The sequence below is a fragment of the Lodderomyces beijingensis genome (assembly GCF_963989305.1).
Source record: "Lodderomyces beijingensis strain CBS 14171 genome assembly, chromosome: 2".
Classification (NCBI taxonomy): domain Eukaryota; kingdom Fungi; phylum Ascomycota; class Pichiomycetes; order Serinales; family Debaryomycetaceae; genus Lodderomyces; species Lodderomyces beijingensis.
In genome coordinates this window covers 537,705-551,959 of record NC_089971.1, presented here as the reverse complement: position 1 = coordinate 551,959, position 14,255 = coordinate 537,705, and the positions used below count along the sequence as shown (strand labels likewise).

The window sequence follows — 14,255 nt, the reverse complement described above, 5'->3', positions numbered from 1 at the left end:
ATCGATCATGTACTCGACGAGCAGCATTCCAGTACAAGTTCAATCGAAACTGCCGAAAAAGTCGAGGATAGCATCATATGTTCTCGCTACAAGTTCATGCATGCATTAGAACTCTATTTACACAAATTGTTTTTCCTCCTCTCTTCTCTACTTTTTAGCAGCAACAAGTTGCACCGCCAACGCCTCCAACCCTTCAATGAGGTTTTCCCTGATAAACTTCTCAGCCTGGGCCTTGCCATGATAGAGATTGATGGCGCCCACGAGACTGTAAAGCAACCGCGAGCTAACTTTCAACTCGCCGCTAGCGTCAAACTTCAACGAGGGGTTCCTCGATGTCCAAAACATGGTCTTGTTCAAACTTTCCGCCCTCGCCAAATAGCCTGCTGCTTCAGGGCTTGCTAATTCTCTAGACCAGCGTGAGCCCAACACCGATAGGTTCTTGCCGTTTATACTCGTCGGGTTTTCTGAGTCTGCGGCGGCGTTCTTGTGGATGACGTATTTGACCAAGGCCAAGTTGAGGAGCTTCGAGCCCATGGCTGCGAGTTTTTCATTGTAGGGCTTGATTCCATTGGCAAAGGACTTGTGGGTGATGCATTGGAGCGCGATATCTTGGGGTATTTGGTACTCGGAACCCAAATACGACGTGATCTGGCTTATGTTGGCTTCGTTGAGCGCGTATTCTGTCCCTTGCGGATTCAAATATGCTACTTTTGGGTCCCTTTTCAAACCTTCAATTCTCGGCCCATGGTGAAGGTAAACTGATCTAGACGATCTCCTCAGGCTGATTAGCACGTATTTGTTTATTGATTTCAGGAGTGGTCGCGTGTTCATGGTGCGGTTTTCTTTCCAGCTCAACAAATCTCGTAAAAGTGTCTTTATAACCCCCCGCTTGCTGCTGATAACTCTGTCGACTATCCACAACCGTCTAGTTTCGATCTCTGTTCAAAGGTTTTGAAGAATGGAATTTGGATCAAATTTTTCTTTCTTGGTTTGTCAACCATTTATGTCAATTGGTAGCACCATATTTTTGCTAGAGGGTCTGAAGTGGTGATGAGATGATCATCTTTAAAGCTAGAAGTTTCAACACACCCATGTTCAGACAAGTTTTACACCATGGATATCTTTAGAGTACTAAGCCGGGGAACTTCTTTGAATAAAGCAAAGGCTCTGGGAGCTGGGTACGGCTCGTCAAAGCCAAACAACGCGGGCTCAAACTCCAGCCGGAAGCAAGAGTCGGTGATGCAGGAAATTGAAAAGGAAACAGATTTCTTTCGAACTAAACATCACCGCAAACCGGAGCACAGCATGGTGGTTGGTAAGGAACTGAGGGAAGAAAAAGAAGAGGAAGAGGAAGTTCTTGCTGAAGAGGTGCCTCCTTTGACACTAGAATCCGGTGAAGATGCAAGAAAGTTTAGAAACCTGCACAAGTCCAAAGTCAGTGGCGATGACATACCCATTCCGATTGGTTCTTTTCAGGACATGATTGGAAGGTTCCAGATTGACAAGCAAGTGCTATCGAATCTCATCGACGCTGAGTTTGTCGAACCCACCCCAATCCAGTGTGAAGGTATACCAATCACTCTTGCCGGCCGTGATCTCATAGCTTGTGCACCAACCGGTTCCGGAAAAACATTGGCATTTTTGATCCCTTTGATTCAAGAAATTCTCCACAAGCAAGTTTCGAAAAACTACGGGATCCGTGGCTTGATCATTTCCCCGACAAACGAATTGGCAGTACAGAGTTTCCAGCAATTGGAGACTTTGATCAAGGGCAAAAAATTGAATATTGCCATATTATCAAAGCAGCTCGCGAACAAAATCAACAACGATATCATCAAGTCTTCGAAATACGACATCATTGTCTCAACGCCCTTGCGTTTGATTGAGCTCGTCAAGGCTGACAAGATCAATCTCTCGAAAGTCGAGCACTTGGTCATTGATGAAGCCGACAAGTTGTTCGACCACGGATTCTCAGAACAGACGGACGAGATCCTCACTCACTGCACAAACTCGAAATTGCAGAAATCGATGTTTTCCGCCACTATACCATCGGGGGTCGAAGAGATGGCGCATTCAATCATGAAGGACCCCATCCGAGTCATCATCGGTCACAAGGAAGCTGCCAGTAGCACCATAGATCAAAAACTAGTCTTTACAGGTAACGAAGAAGGCAAGCTCTTGGCCATCCGGCAAATGATCCAAAACGGAGAGTTCAAGCCTCCCATCATCATTTTCTTGCAGTCTATAACGCGAGCAAAGGCCTTGTTCCACGAGTTGGTCTATGACAAACTCAATGTCGACGTTATCCACGCTGAACGCACGCCGAAGCAAAGAGACGAAGTGATCAAGCGCTTCAAGAATGGCGATATCTGGGTTCTCATCACCACCGATGTCCTTGCGCGAGGCGTCGATTTCAAGGGAGTCAACATGGTCATCAACTATGACGTGCCCCAAAGTGCCCAAACCTACGTGCACCGAATCGGCAGAACTGGTAGAGGCCAGAGGTCCGGTAAAGCGGTGACTTTTTTCACGAAAGAAGACGATAAAGCCGTCAAGCCCATCATCAACGTGATGAAACAATCGGGCTGTGGAGCTAGTCTCAGCGACTGGATGGAGGATTTGGGGAAATTGTCAAAACGGGAGAAAAAATCCATCAAAACTCACGAAATAGAGCGGAAAAAGATTAGTACCGTGCCCAAGGTGGTGAAGCAGAAACGGAAGCAAAAACTGGATATGATTGAAGCGTCCAAACGAAGAAAACACGAAGCTTCTTCGACTTGATTGAAAAAAAAAAATTTTAAAAAAAAAGGAAAATCAACCTTTCTGGCCCTCATTTGAACGAAAATGGCATTCTATTCTTTTTTGCTATTATACATGCACATCTCTCCTTCTCTCGTATTCAAACCTTCACTAGCCCCACCCCTTTTTTTTTTCTCTGGTTTTAATGATGGTGAGTGTCCAAGGCAGGGTAACCGAAAATTCTTCTCCTTCCAATAACTTCACCAACAGTGAAAAACCCAGCAATCTGGATACCGTACACACCCAACTGCACGGCGGACTTGGTGTCTAGTTTGAACGACTTGGCCTCCTGCAACAACTTCTGTTGGTCCTTGGCGTCAGTGAGGTATTTCCATGCGTTCTTGTACGCGGTCTCAAACTGCTTCGCCGTTGGCGGATTCAACCCTTCCTTCTGAGCGACAATCTTTGTTGTTTCCCAGCTGACTTTCGACCAGTAAACCGACTTGGAGACGAGCTCGTTGGACTTGGAAATTATGCTATCTGCCAATTGTGCAGCCTTCGATACTATAGCCGACATGATTTCTATTTCTTCCCCGTCAAGAAGGTTTGTTGACGCTGTTGTTGTAAAAATAAACAAAAATCCAAGATGGGACTTGCGTCTTTGAAAAATTTCCATTCCTTCTGGTTGTTGTTTTTCGGGTTATTTTTCATCGTGAGAGTGTTCCCGGCATATTCCACAGTGGGGCGCGCCAGCCAATCAGATTGCTGGATTCTAGACTGCCTAATTGGGTAATATCTGGCAACAATAAATCTAGAAAACGAACATTGACTATGGGGGGAAGGGAAACATACAAACATGCCTAACTAATGTAGACTGTAATCTAAACTATAGCTGGACGCCAAATCTATCGGGCCAGATGACAGGAGCCAATAAACTCCATCCATATAGAGCAAAACATGCCCACGAGCTGACAATCTTGACCCAGCTTGCAAAATATGTTCTGCCGACTGGCACGAAGTCGCCATAGTCATCCTGCTTCACGTTTATCGTCAAGAGTGTCGCGACATATTGCGTGGCTAGGAAGAATATAATGTGGAACAAGGAGTAATTGTACTGCACTGATGCTCTCTCTTCGTCGCCTGCGTTTTCGTCATCGTAGAGGTCCTGTTGGTGCAACGCGCTTTCCGGAAGTGAACCCTCGTCAACTGCTTGCTTTATCGCTTGGTACCTCATTTCGTTTCTCGCTGCTGGCTGGGTGGCGTTTGTGCCCGAGATTTCGTCTGCAGATTCGGAGCTGAACGCCGAGTTTGCTGCTGCTCTTGTCGTAGTGTAAGCAATGGCAATAAACGTGAAAAAGGCCCCCAATATCACGCTGGCAGTTCTCGTTCCCTTTGACCTTATCAAGGGGTTGCAGTACTTGTCGTCAGGTTCCGAGGCAACGGCACTCATCACCAAATAAGTGCAGTAAAACACAACCATTGACGATTGCGCGAGTCCTGCTTGCGGGTTGTATTCTTGAACCGTGTTGTGGATGGACATGCCCGAGATGATGGTGGCAAACACGAGGTTCAAGCTGATGGCGGTTTTGTTCATGGAACACCCGCTTCCTGCAAAGAACCAGTACATAACCACCGTGAGCACTATACTGGCGGTGTACATTGCCAATGTGCCTCCAATCAATAGTTTCTTCCAGAATCCTGCGTCGCCTTCTCCCGTGAGCTCTTCCATTTCAATCTTTTCCAAGCATTTTTCGGCCCACGCGTGAGCAAAGTCCACCAACAAAATCAACCCGATCCCCAAAAAGATGGTGGAAAACACAATGGCGATGTGGTTTCCGTAGAATACGAAAAACTCGTCGGGGATAAGCACGAAATTGATAAATATAAAAGCCACCCACGCCAAGATTTTCATCTTCCAGCACCCGTTCTGGATAACTGCTCTTGGGTTTGCCGTGGATTTGACGTCAACCAACAACCCAGCCAAGATCAAATGTAGCACCCCCAAGGCGAAATTGATTCTGTGGACCGAGGTAAAGCTGATACACTGGCTTCCATCTGGACCACACGCAATATTGATAAATCCAAACGACGCTTTCTCTAGCTTATGCACAATGAACGGCGATAGTGCTATCCACGATAATAGCGAGTTGAGAAGTAACATGATGGCATAGGTGATTCTGGTCATCATGGACGACCGAAACGTGCCACCGATTGAAGAACAGAATGCCGTGCATGCAGCAGCTCCAAAGCAAGAAGCTAGTGAGGACGACAACCACGCAAGTGGCATCAACGGGATCGATATAGCTGCACCCATGATCACTAGTGTTGGAATCGTTTGTCTCTAAAAATATAGGTGTCTATCAGTATCTGTAAGGCATAGAATTGGTTCCTCGCTTTGGTTTCTTCCACCACCAGAGGTCTTGAAGCTACCAAAACACACATTACCCGCCTTTCCATATAAAGAAAAATTTGTTGATGTGTTGCGATGACCAACTACAGCCAGACATGTCGTTTAGGAAAAGAGGAGAGATCATAGGTGGGCCTCGTCGAGTCCCAGCTCGTGGCCCCATCCCCGGCGTGTCCACCGTGCCACGCGGAGGACCTCTCTCGCGAGATGCCGCTCAATCCCCAGCTCTGTCCTTTCAAAGAAGGCCTCTAGCAGCCAAGGCTGGTACTCAGCAGCAACAGCAGCAACAGCTGCAAGATAATGACCTAGCTTCAAGAATAATGCAGAATCCGGGCGTGCGGCCCTCGCTCAGCACTTCACAGCCAACAACTTCCACGGGCTCGTCGGACTTGGACAAGATACTACTGCACCAGGGACTCCCGCTCGGAAACTCGCTACTCATTGAAGAGTCGGGAACTACAGATTTCGCTTCGGTGCTACTACGGGCTTTTGCCGCACAGGGCATAATGCATAACCGAATCACTGCCAATGCCAATGCCAAGGAGCTCCATTCGCATGTGATTGTACTAGGCATGGCACCGCAATGGGCTAATGATTTGCCCGGATTATACAAGGGTTCATCAAAGGAGCAGAAAAAGGCCAAGATTGCGGAAAACGAGTCGAAAGTCAGCGTTTCCAATATTGCCCATGGCTCGAATTTGCCTCGAGGCGACCAAAAGATGAAGATTGCGTGGCGGTATGGGTTGAACGCCAAAGACATGGAGAAAGAAAATGACGCGGGTGAAATGAATGCAGCGTACGAGCATTACAGCCATCAATTTGATTTGACCCTGAAGTTGCAGCCTGGTCCCAATCCTCAGGAAATCTCATTTGTGCCAATATCGGACACCGTAAGCGCAATCATCAAGCAATTAAAGAACATAGTCCAGGCTCAATTGCGAAGCAATCCTTTGAAAACTGTGCGTCTCGTTATACCTGGCTTTTTGAATCCTTCAATCTACCCACCACAGCTTACGGCTCCTACATTTGCATTTCCCTTGATCCACTCACTTCGGTCGCTATTGCGCCAATTTGAAAACAATCTCGTTATGGTCTCGTCACTTGCATTGGACTTGTACCCAAGGCAAAGCAACCTTACTGGAGTATTGGAGTCTTTGTTTGATTCGCTGATCCACCTCCAGCCGTTTAATCAAGAAATGAGCCAATGGATCGAAAGGGCTTACAAGAATGAACCTGCCAAGATTCAACAGGGGTTGGTTGACATTATCAAAATCCCCGTCTTGTCCGAACGTGGATTGATGATGGTTCACACTGGCGAGTTTGCGTTCAAAAATGGTAGAAAGAGATTTGAAATTGAAGAATGGGGGATTCCCGTGGAAGTTGATTCCAAAGAGGAAGCTCATGATAATGGCGAAAAGAGTCAAACGACCAAGAATATTGATTTCTAGATCCATCCGTATGTATAGCTACGTTTTCTACAAAGGTGATGTTCGATAGAATCGCTCCTCTACTGTGGTTATCAAGTGAATTGATGGTTCAAGGTAGAACTGACATTTTCTTTTTCTTACAGCTTTTGGTTGCAAAACCTACAAGCAACCACTTTTCTTCCCACTCAAGCTATACACACATGCACAACAACAATCATGGAAGTTGATGCTCTAGTCCAAGCAATTGACTTGCTTCAAGATCAAGGAATCAATGCTAGCGATATCACCAAATTGAAAAGTGCAGGAGTTTGTTCAATTGCAGTATGTGTATAGATTTTTTTTTTGGGTCAGTTTTTGCAACAAAAATTTGATAATGTTACTAACAGCAGGCGTTTTTTTTTTTGGTCAACAGTCAGTGTTGGCAACCACGAGAAGGAACCTTGCAAAGATCAAGGGACTCAGCGAAGTAAAAGTTGAAAAGATCAAAGAGGCCGCTGGTAAAATCAAGGTATGTCTTTTTTTTTTTTTTTCAATTTTGCAGAAGGTCCGCCAGAATACTAAACTATGAAAGACAATCGGGTTTATCCCAGCTACAATCCTCGCGGAGCAAAGACAAAAGGTGTTTTCCATCACCACTGGGTCTAAGCAGTTTGACGAGATCCTAGGTGGAGGAATCACCTCGATGAGCATCACTGAGGTGTTTGGTGAGTTCAGGTGTGGTAAAACTCAACTATGCCACACTTTATGTGTAGCTGCGCAACTCCCCAAGACTGCCGGTGGTGGTGAAGGGCGAGTGGCGTTCATTGATACCGAGGGAACGTTTCGACCAGAGAGGATCACCGCGATTGCTGAGCGATTTGGAGTTGAGCCCGCGGCGTGTCTTGAGAACATTTCATACGCGAGAGCATTGAATAGTGAACACCAGGTCGAGTTAGTGGAGCAATTGGGTAATGAATTGGCCCTGGGAACCTACAGTTTGCTCGTCGTGGACTCGATCTTGGCTTGCTTTAGAGTCGATTACTCAGGTAGAGGCGAGTTGAACGAAAGACAGCAGAAACTAAACCAACACTTGACGCATTTGACTCGTATTGCTGAAGATTACAATGTTGCTGTCTTTTTAACAAACCAAGTCCAAAGCGATCCAGGCGCGAGCAGTTTATTTGCTGCTGCCGATGGCAGGAAACCCGTTGGCGGTCATGTGTTGGCCCACGCCTCAGCAACCAGAATCTTGTTGAGAAAAGGCCGCGGTGAAGAAAGAGTTGGCAAATTGCAAGATAGCCCCAATATGCCTGAAAAAGAATGTGTCTACGTGATAAGCGAAGGTGGAATCAAAGATAGTGAGTAACTGAGTAAAACTTTTTCAAGTCAACTCGGGCTCACGTGACTCCATAGTGTTCTTTTAATCTATTCTGTTCTTACTTTTACTCCCAATTAGGAAACCAAATTATTGACATCGAGACGCAGAACAAGACGCGTCTCATTCAAAAATTGCTTCCCTGGAATCTTCCTTTCCACACTCACACACTCTCTTCAACAACAGCGTCAACAACAAAAGGCAATAAAAGAAAACCACCTTGGAAAAAAAGTCTAACCAAGAGTACTTCCAATCCAAAGCAATTCTTTTCATTCAATTATTTGATCCATTTTAAAGTATCAGTCAAAAAAACAAAAAAATGTCATCTTCTCCACCACAGAGTAGTAATGGTTTCAATTCAACCAACTACAATAGAGATTCACTAGATAGAAATTCAGAGTCAAACACTCAAAGCCAACAACAAGCATCAAATGCTGTACCGTCATCACCATTATTCTTTAACTCGTCGTCATCACAGCCTGGTTCAGATATCAACAACTCTCAAGTTAACAGAAGATATGACATTTCATCACCATTACACTATACATCTTCCGTGCATCACACTTCTGATTTAGGCCAATTTAGCTCACAAAGGGCTAGCAGAGTTCACGATGTTGATAGAATCATGAGAAGACATCCGAGAAGTGACTTGAACGATGGTGTCTTATCTTCACCCCTGCGTAGAATGTTTGCTCAGAGATCTAGCCAACCAAATTTAATGTCAACTTCTTCAAACTTGGGTACTCAAGTTGAATCCGACGAGCCCGTGAGAGTCATTTGGGGTACAAACGTTTCAATCCAAGAGTGTTCAAATAACTTCCGTGACTTTTTGTTGACGTATAAATACAAGTACAGGAAAGAAATGGATGGTAAAAACATCGAGCCCGAGGATTATCACTTGTACTACCAAGATAAATTGAGAACTATTCGAGAATTGGGGTTGACCAATTTAAACTTGGACGCTAGAAATTTGTTGAGTTACCCTCCAACTAGGAAACTATACCATCAATTGATCAATTATCCTCAAGAAATCATCCCAATCATGGATCACACTATTAAAGACTGCTTGATACAGATTATCAATGACGATACCGAAGATGACGCGGGTGCCAGTCTTGACCAGATCGAGACTAATGTTTACACCATTCGCCCTTACAACATTAACTTGGTTGAAAAAGGCATGAGAGAATTGAATCCTAATGATATCGACAAGTTGGTTAGTGTCAAAGGTTTGACCTTGCGTTCAACTTCGATTATCCCCGATATGAAGGTTGCCTTTTTCAAATGCAATGCGTGTGGCCACACTGTTGGTGTTGAAATTGATAGAGGGGTGATTTCCGAGCCTACCAAGTGTCCAAGAGAAGTTTGTGGACAAACCAACTCCATGGTTTTGATTCACAACAGATCATCTTTCGCGGACAAGCAAGTTATCAAATTACAAGAGACTCCCGATTTGGTTCCCGATGGCCAAACTCCACACTCGATAAACTTGTGTGTTTACGATGAATTGGTGGACACCACGAGAGCTGGTGACCGTGTCGAAGTTTGCGGTATTTTCAGATCTTTGCCTGTGAGAGCCAACTCGAGACAACGTGCAGTGAAAAGTTTGTACAAGACTTATTTGGACGTGGTTCACGTTAAAAAGATTGACAAGAAACGTCTTGGCGCCGATATAACCACCTTGGAGAATGAATTGGCTGAAAAGGACCAGGAAATCGAGCAAACTAGATTGATCACCTCCGAGGAAGTGGCTGAAATCAAGGAAGTTTCGCAAAGGGACGACTTGTACGAAGTGTTGGCTAGATCCTTGGCTCCCTCGATCTATGAAATGGACGATGTCAAGAAGGGGATCTTGTTGCAATTGTTTGGAGGTACCAACAAGACTTTTAAGAAAGGTGGTAGATACAGAGGCGACATCAACGTGTTGCTTTGTGGTGATCCTTCCACTTCCAAATCCCAAATCTTGCAATATGTGCACAAGATTGCGCCAAGAGGTGTGTATACCTCGGGTAAAGGTTCATCTGCGGTGGGGTTGACTGCTTACATCACTAGAGATGTCGATACAAAACAACTTGTATTGGAGAGTGGTGCTTTGGTGTTGTCGGATGGAGGTGTTTGTTGTATTGATGAGTTTGACAAGATGAGCGATGCCACGAGGTCCGTGTTGCACGAAGTAATGGAACAACAAACCATCTCGATTGCCAAAGCCGGAATCATCACCACCTTGAATGCCAGAACTTCCATTTTGGCCTCGGCAAATCCAATCAATTCTCGATACGATCCCAACTTGCCTGTTACTGCCAATATCGACTTGCCTCCGCCTTTATTGTCCAGATTTGACTTGGTTTACTTGATCTTGGATAAAGTGGATGAAAAGATTGATAGGCAGTTGGCCAGACACTTGACGGATATGTATTTGGAGGATACCCCGGATAAAGTCACTAGCCACTTTGTCTTGCCCGTGGAGTTGTTGACATTGTACATTCAATACGCCAAGGAGAACTACAACCCGGTGATGACCGAGGAAGGCAAGAATGAATTGGTGAGAGCTTACGTTGAAATGAGGAAATTGGGTGAAGATGCTAGATTATCGGAAAAGAGAATCACCGCTACAACTAGACAATTGGAATCGATGATCAGATTAAGTGAAGCACACGCCAAGATGAGGTTATCTGAAACCGTGGAGTTGATTGATGTCAAGGAAGCGGTTAGATTGATCAAGTCCGCCATCAAAGAATACGCCACCGATCCCGTGACTGGTAGAATAGATATGGATATGGTGCAAACTGGTACTACGTCGCAGCAAAGAAGGATACGAGAAGATCTAGTTGGCGAGATTTTGAAGATCATCGAGGAGAATAACAACTTGATCAGATTCAATGATCTCAGTATGAAGATTAACGAGCGGAGTTCATTTAGGATTGAGAACAATGATATCAATGAGGCCTTGAAGCGGTTACTGCAAGAGGGAAAGATTGTTGAAACTGGTGAAAATCATAGGAGAACCATCAGGAAGTTGGCCGTTGTATGAAATTAGCTTCCAAAATAAGAAAAACCAAAAAAAAAAAATAGAACGCTTCGTCGTTGTATACCTTGTATTATCATCAATTATTGCTATTATTACTGAATCTATTAAAGTAGTATCAAAGTCGTAGTGATTCGTGACACTCCTCCAGCGGGTGGTGAGACTACAAGAAATTACCCTTGACCGCACCATTACCATCACCACCGCCATGGCCCTGCCCTTCCAACACCTCCAGCACTTGCACCTCGCTCAACAGCACGGGCTCATCAGCCATCTTCAAAAACTCCTCCAACAGCGCATCAAACTCGATATCCGTTTTCGAATTGTACTTATGTAAAGTGAACGCGTTCGCCAACTGCAACTCCTTGCTCAAATCAACCTTGACGCCCGCGTGCAACTTTTCGATCACCTCTCTGAGAACGGTGAATTTCGTCATGTATGAAGCTTGTAGTTGTTGCGTTTCCCGCTTGGCTTTTAGCAAGTCTACCATTACTGAGGTGCATATTAGCGACAAGATGAGGGACTTTGTTGTTGGTGTGCGGAGGAGCGATGTGAGTTTGGGCTTGGCTCGTATGTGTCTTGTGTATGTTGGTGATGGCGCTTGTCTTAGAAGTATTCGGCTTGGGATCATTTCTTGGGGGTGTTTGTTTGATTTGGCGGTTGTGGTGGTGATTGATTGGAGTTGAAGTTTTCGTTGATGTAGAGCGCAATTTTCCTTTCCTTTTTTTTTTTTACTTCTTGAGGAGAAGAGGAAACATCCCGCGTGGGGAGAGGGAAAGATGGTGATGGTGAAGATCTAGATTGTATTACGTTTATGTATATATTAGTAGTCTATTTATTCATTGAAGATGCTTAGTAATGTGCCCTTTCTATTAAACCATTGCGTCGTTGGATCTTGCAAGTCATCGGCATCGCCGTAAATGTAGTTTATGTTTTGCATCAATTTTACAAATTGCGCCTTTTCGCAGTTGGCTAGTTTCCATTCTTTCATCGATAAGAGATACCATAGTGCTGATTTGCGTAATCTAGTTATCCCTGCTGTAGCTTGTATCGTTGGTAGCTTTAGATGATTGACGTATGTCCCTTCTTCTAGTGCTTCTCCTTCTTTATGATGTCTTGCTGCTTCATCATCTCCTTCTCGTAAAAAATTGTTATCGCTGGTAAACTCGAAATAGTGGCCATTAGCGTAGCCTAGCCTCTCCAATAAGATGGCTTTGATTACGGAATAGTTTTGTTGCGGTATTACTGCCGCCAAGTGTTGTGAAAAATCAGCTAGCAACTGAAGCAAGTACTTTTCAATCAAGTCTTGCCACCACCATGCAATGTTGTACATTTGACACATCGCGAGCAAAAGTTCAATCACCATAACAAAGCTTTTGAAACTGTACGTTTTAAGGTTGAGTCGTGATTTGAAAGTGTAGCTCAAGTTATCCATGAATGGCTCGATGATATCGTGCTTGATCTTGCGGAGGGTGTTTTTGTCTGGTTGTAGTGGTCTAATGGAAGATGGGTTCTGCTGGGTTTGTGCGAGGAGTAAAGACACAATGCACATTTCCTGGGTAGATGCCACGTAGATCCACGCTCTATCGTTGCTGTAGTCTTTTTTAATCAAGTCATATGTCGAGTAGGCGTATTTGAAATCTTTGAGGATTAACGACCAGTCTGCGAGTTTACGTATGGTTTGCTCCGGGGTGGATTTGTAGTAATAGTTGTCTGCGTAATTGTATGACTCCCCTGATGATGACTGATTTGAGTTTGAGTTTGAGTTTGAGTTTGAATTTGAACTAGTGGCGGAAAGAAGATTGGAATCGCTGTTGTTGTTGAAGAATTTTCTTGATGCCGAAAAGAACCGGCCGGCTATCGATTTTTTGGGTTGTAGCATTTGGTCGTCCCATGCTCTAATCTTGGCTTGCATGTGCGGTATGAGGAACTTGTTGATATATTCATAGATGCCTTCGCGTAATGCAGTATCTAGCGACTCGGGGATTTCAAATGTTTTAGTATTGTCCTTCAACGAGACACGTTGCAAATCCTCCTCGATGGTACAGTTTTCAATCGCGGATATGGACACGGCTTTGCCGAGAGTGTTGGCGGGGTTCACGGGCACAATGGTGCTGTTGACACTCAACTTGGTCTTGATCTCCCCTTGCAAAATCATTAAATCGTTAATCTTGACTTTGGCAGAGTCATAGATGATAAATGCGTGAATCAACAAATCATCAATTTGGAAAAATTTGGGAAAGTTGTAGTTGCGAAACTCGACAATCATCTTGCGTAGGCTGTCAATGGAGTCGTTTTCATAGTCTATCACAAAGACCTGACTTATGGGATGATTAAAAGTTTCAAAAGGGGTGATTTTGTTTGTAGTGATAATCTTGTCGAAAAATGTTAAATAGATATCGTCATCTTCTTGTCTTCCCAAGAGACGCAAGTAGCTTTCAAGCAAAGATATGCTAAACAACTGGTCCAATTGGGACCCGCTGTTGCTGCCGCTATCCACGGGTGTTAGAGTACCGCTATTTGATAGCCTTGCACTGTTTTCATTCGCCAATTGCGCCGGTGTTTTCGTTCGCTGTGCTATGGATATTGATAATAGCTCCGGCAAGCTGGGTTCAAATCTAATGGGGAAACTAGCATAAGTCTTGGTGATCAACTGATTATTGGTGACTTTAAACTGCTGATTCGGTATACTGTATCTTGCATTATTACCAAACGGCTTGAACAATTGCAAAGTTGACATTGACGAGTTTTGCCCATCTAGTAGAGCCTGAAGACATTTATCGACATTATGGGTGGATTCTAGCGATATAAGCGGCGAAAATGCATGGTGTAGTAAATGCTGCCTTGACGTGAACGGATCTAGTCCCTTTGGATAGTTCATCTAGGACACTAAAGCTTTCTTGCCAACCTCTTGAAGCCAACGGTTCTCCTAACTTGCGCCGGTAGTGGTGATGTATATATGTATATACATTATCGCGGATCAACGTCCATACAAAAGAGAGTGTCGCGGAAAGCAATGACAAAAAAAGCCAAAACGCGACATAGACAGATAGTCACGTGACATAACCTGAATTTCACAACACTTGGCCAGCTGTCACGACAAGCCAACTTGCCACCATTTTGCTGCCAAAACTTGCAACCACCAACCACGCTGAATATACTGGGGAGTGGGAAGACAATGCCCACCCCTCATGCTTTGGCGGTTCCTTCTTGAGGAGCCACGGGTTGGGTTAGCCACGAAATGAAAGGGGAACTTGGATTGGCTTGGTCGGGTTAGCCACGAAACGGAAGAGGAACTTGGAT

The 14,255-nt window shown here is 44.6% G+C and overlaps 9 protein-coding genes across 9 annotated transcripts; 4 read left to right on the top strand and 5 right to left on the bottom strand. All coding sequences in view use genetic code 12, as the record gives it.

Annotated features, from left to right (window-relative positions):
• Nucleotides 1-147: 147 nt before the first annotated feature.
• LODBEIA_P14060 (mitochondrial 54S ribosomal protein mL57) lies at nucleotides 148-831 on the bottom strand (the record flags this gene model as incomplete). Its single annotated transcript, XM_066971291.1, has 1 exon — nucleotides 148-831. One exon carries the CDS (start codon nucleotides 829-831, stop codon nucleotides 148-150), a length of 684 nt encoding a protein of 227 aa, XP_066828344.1.
• A 282-nt stretch (nucleotides 832-1,113) lies between these two features.
• Nucleotides 1,114-2,781, top strand: LODBEIA_P14050 (uncharacterized protein; the record flags this gene model as incomplete). The annotated part of the gene is made up of 1 exon (XM_066971290.1): nucleotides 1,114-2,781. One exon carries the CDS (start codon nucleotides 1,114-1,116, stop codon nucleotides 2,779-2,781), a length of 1,668 nt encoding a protein of 555 aa, XP_066828343.1.
• Nucleotides 2,782-2,941: 160 nt separating this feature from the next.
• LODBEIA_P14040 (uncharacterized protein) lies at nucleotides 2,942-3,415 on the bottom strand (the record flags this gene model as incomplete). The annotated part of the gene is made up of 1 exon (XM_066971289.1): nucleotides 2,942-3,415. The coding sequence occupies one exon, from the start codon at nucleotides 3,413-3,415 to the stop codon at nucleotides 2,942-2,944; it is 474 nt and encodes a 157-aa protein (XP_066828342.1).
• Nucleotides 3,416-3,625: 210 nt separating this feature from the next.
• Nucleotides 3,626-5,053, bottom strand: LODBEIA_P14030 (uncharacterized protein; the record flags this gene model as incomplete). The annotated part of the gene is made up of 1 exon (XM_066971288.1): nucleotides 3,626-5,053. One exon carries the CDS (start codon nucleotides 5,051-5,053, stop codon nucleotides 3,626-3,628), a length of 1,428 nt encoding a protein of 475 aa, XP_066828341.1.
• Nucleotides 5,054-5,466: 413 nt separating this feature from the next.
• On the top strand, nucleotides 5,467-6,594 carry LODBEIA_P14020 (uncharacterized protein; the record flags this gene model as incomplete). Its single annotated transcript, XM_066971287.1, has 1 exon — nucleotides 5,467-6,594. The coding sequence occupies one exon, from the start codon at nucleotides 5,467-5,469 to the stop codon at nucleotides 6,592-6,594; it is 1,128 nt and encodes a 375-aa protein (XP_066828340.1).
• Nucleotides 6,595-6,789: 195 nt separating this feature from the next.
• LODBEIA_P14010 (uncharacterized protein) lies at nucleotides 6,790-7,918 on the top strand (the record flags this gene model as incomplete). Its single annotated transcript, XM_066971286.1, has 2 exons — nucleotides 6,790-6,894; nucleotides 7,145-7,918. 2 exons carry the CDS (start codon nucleotides 6,790-6,792, stop codon nucleotides 7,916-7,918), a joined length of 879 nt encoding a protein of 292 aa, XP_066828339.1.
• A 328-nt stretch (nucleotides 7,919-8,246) lies between these two features.
• Nucleotides 8,247-10,958, top strand: LODBEIA_P14000 (uncharacterized protein; the record flags this gene model as incomplete). The annotated part of the gene is made up of 1 exon (XM_066971285.1): nucleotides 8,247-10,958. One exon carries the CDS (start codon nucleotides 8,247-8,249, stop codon nucleotides 10,956-10,958), a length of 2,712 nt encoding a protein of 903 aa, XP_066828338.1.
• A 157-nt stretch (nucleotides 10,959-11,115) lies between these two features.
• Nucleotides 11,116-11,583, bottom strand: LODBEIA_P13990 (uncharacterized protein; the record flags this gene model as incomplete). Its single annotated transcript, XM_066971282.1, has 1 exon — nucleotides 11,116-11,583. One exon carries the CDS (start codon nucleotides 11,581-11,583, stop codon nucleotides 11,116-11,118), a length of 468 nt encoding a protein of 155 aa, XP_066828337.1.
• Nucleotides 11,584-11,787: 204 nt separating this feature from the next.
• LODBEIA_P13980 (uncharacterized protein) lies at nucleotides 11,788-13,833 on the bottom strand (the record flags this gene model as incomplete). Its single annotated transcript, XM_066971281.1, has 1 exon — nucleotides 11,788-13,833. The coding sequence occupies one exon, from the start codon at nucleotides 13,831-13,833 to the stop codon at nucleotides 11,788-11,790; it is 2,046 nt and encodes a 681-aa protein (XP_066828336.1).
• Between the last annotated feature and the right edge of the window lie 422 nt (nucleotides 13,834-14,255).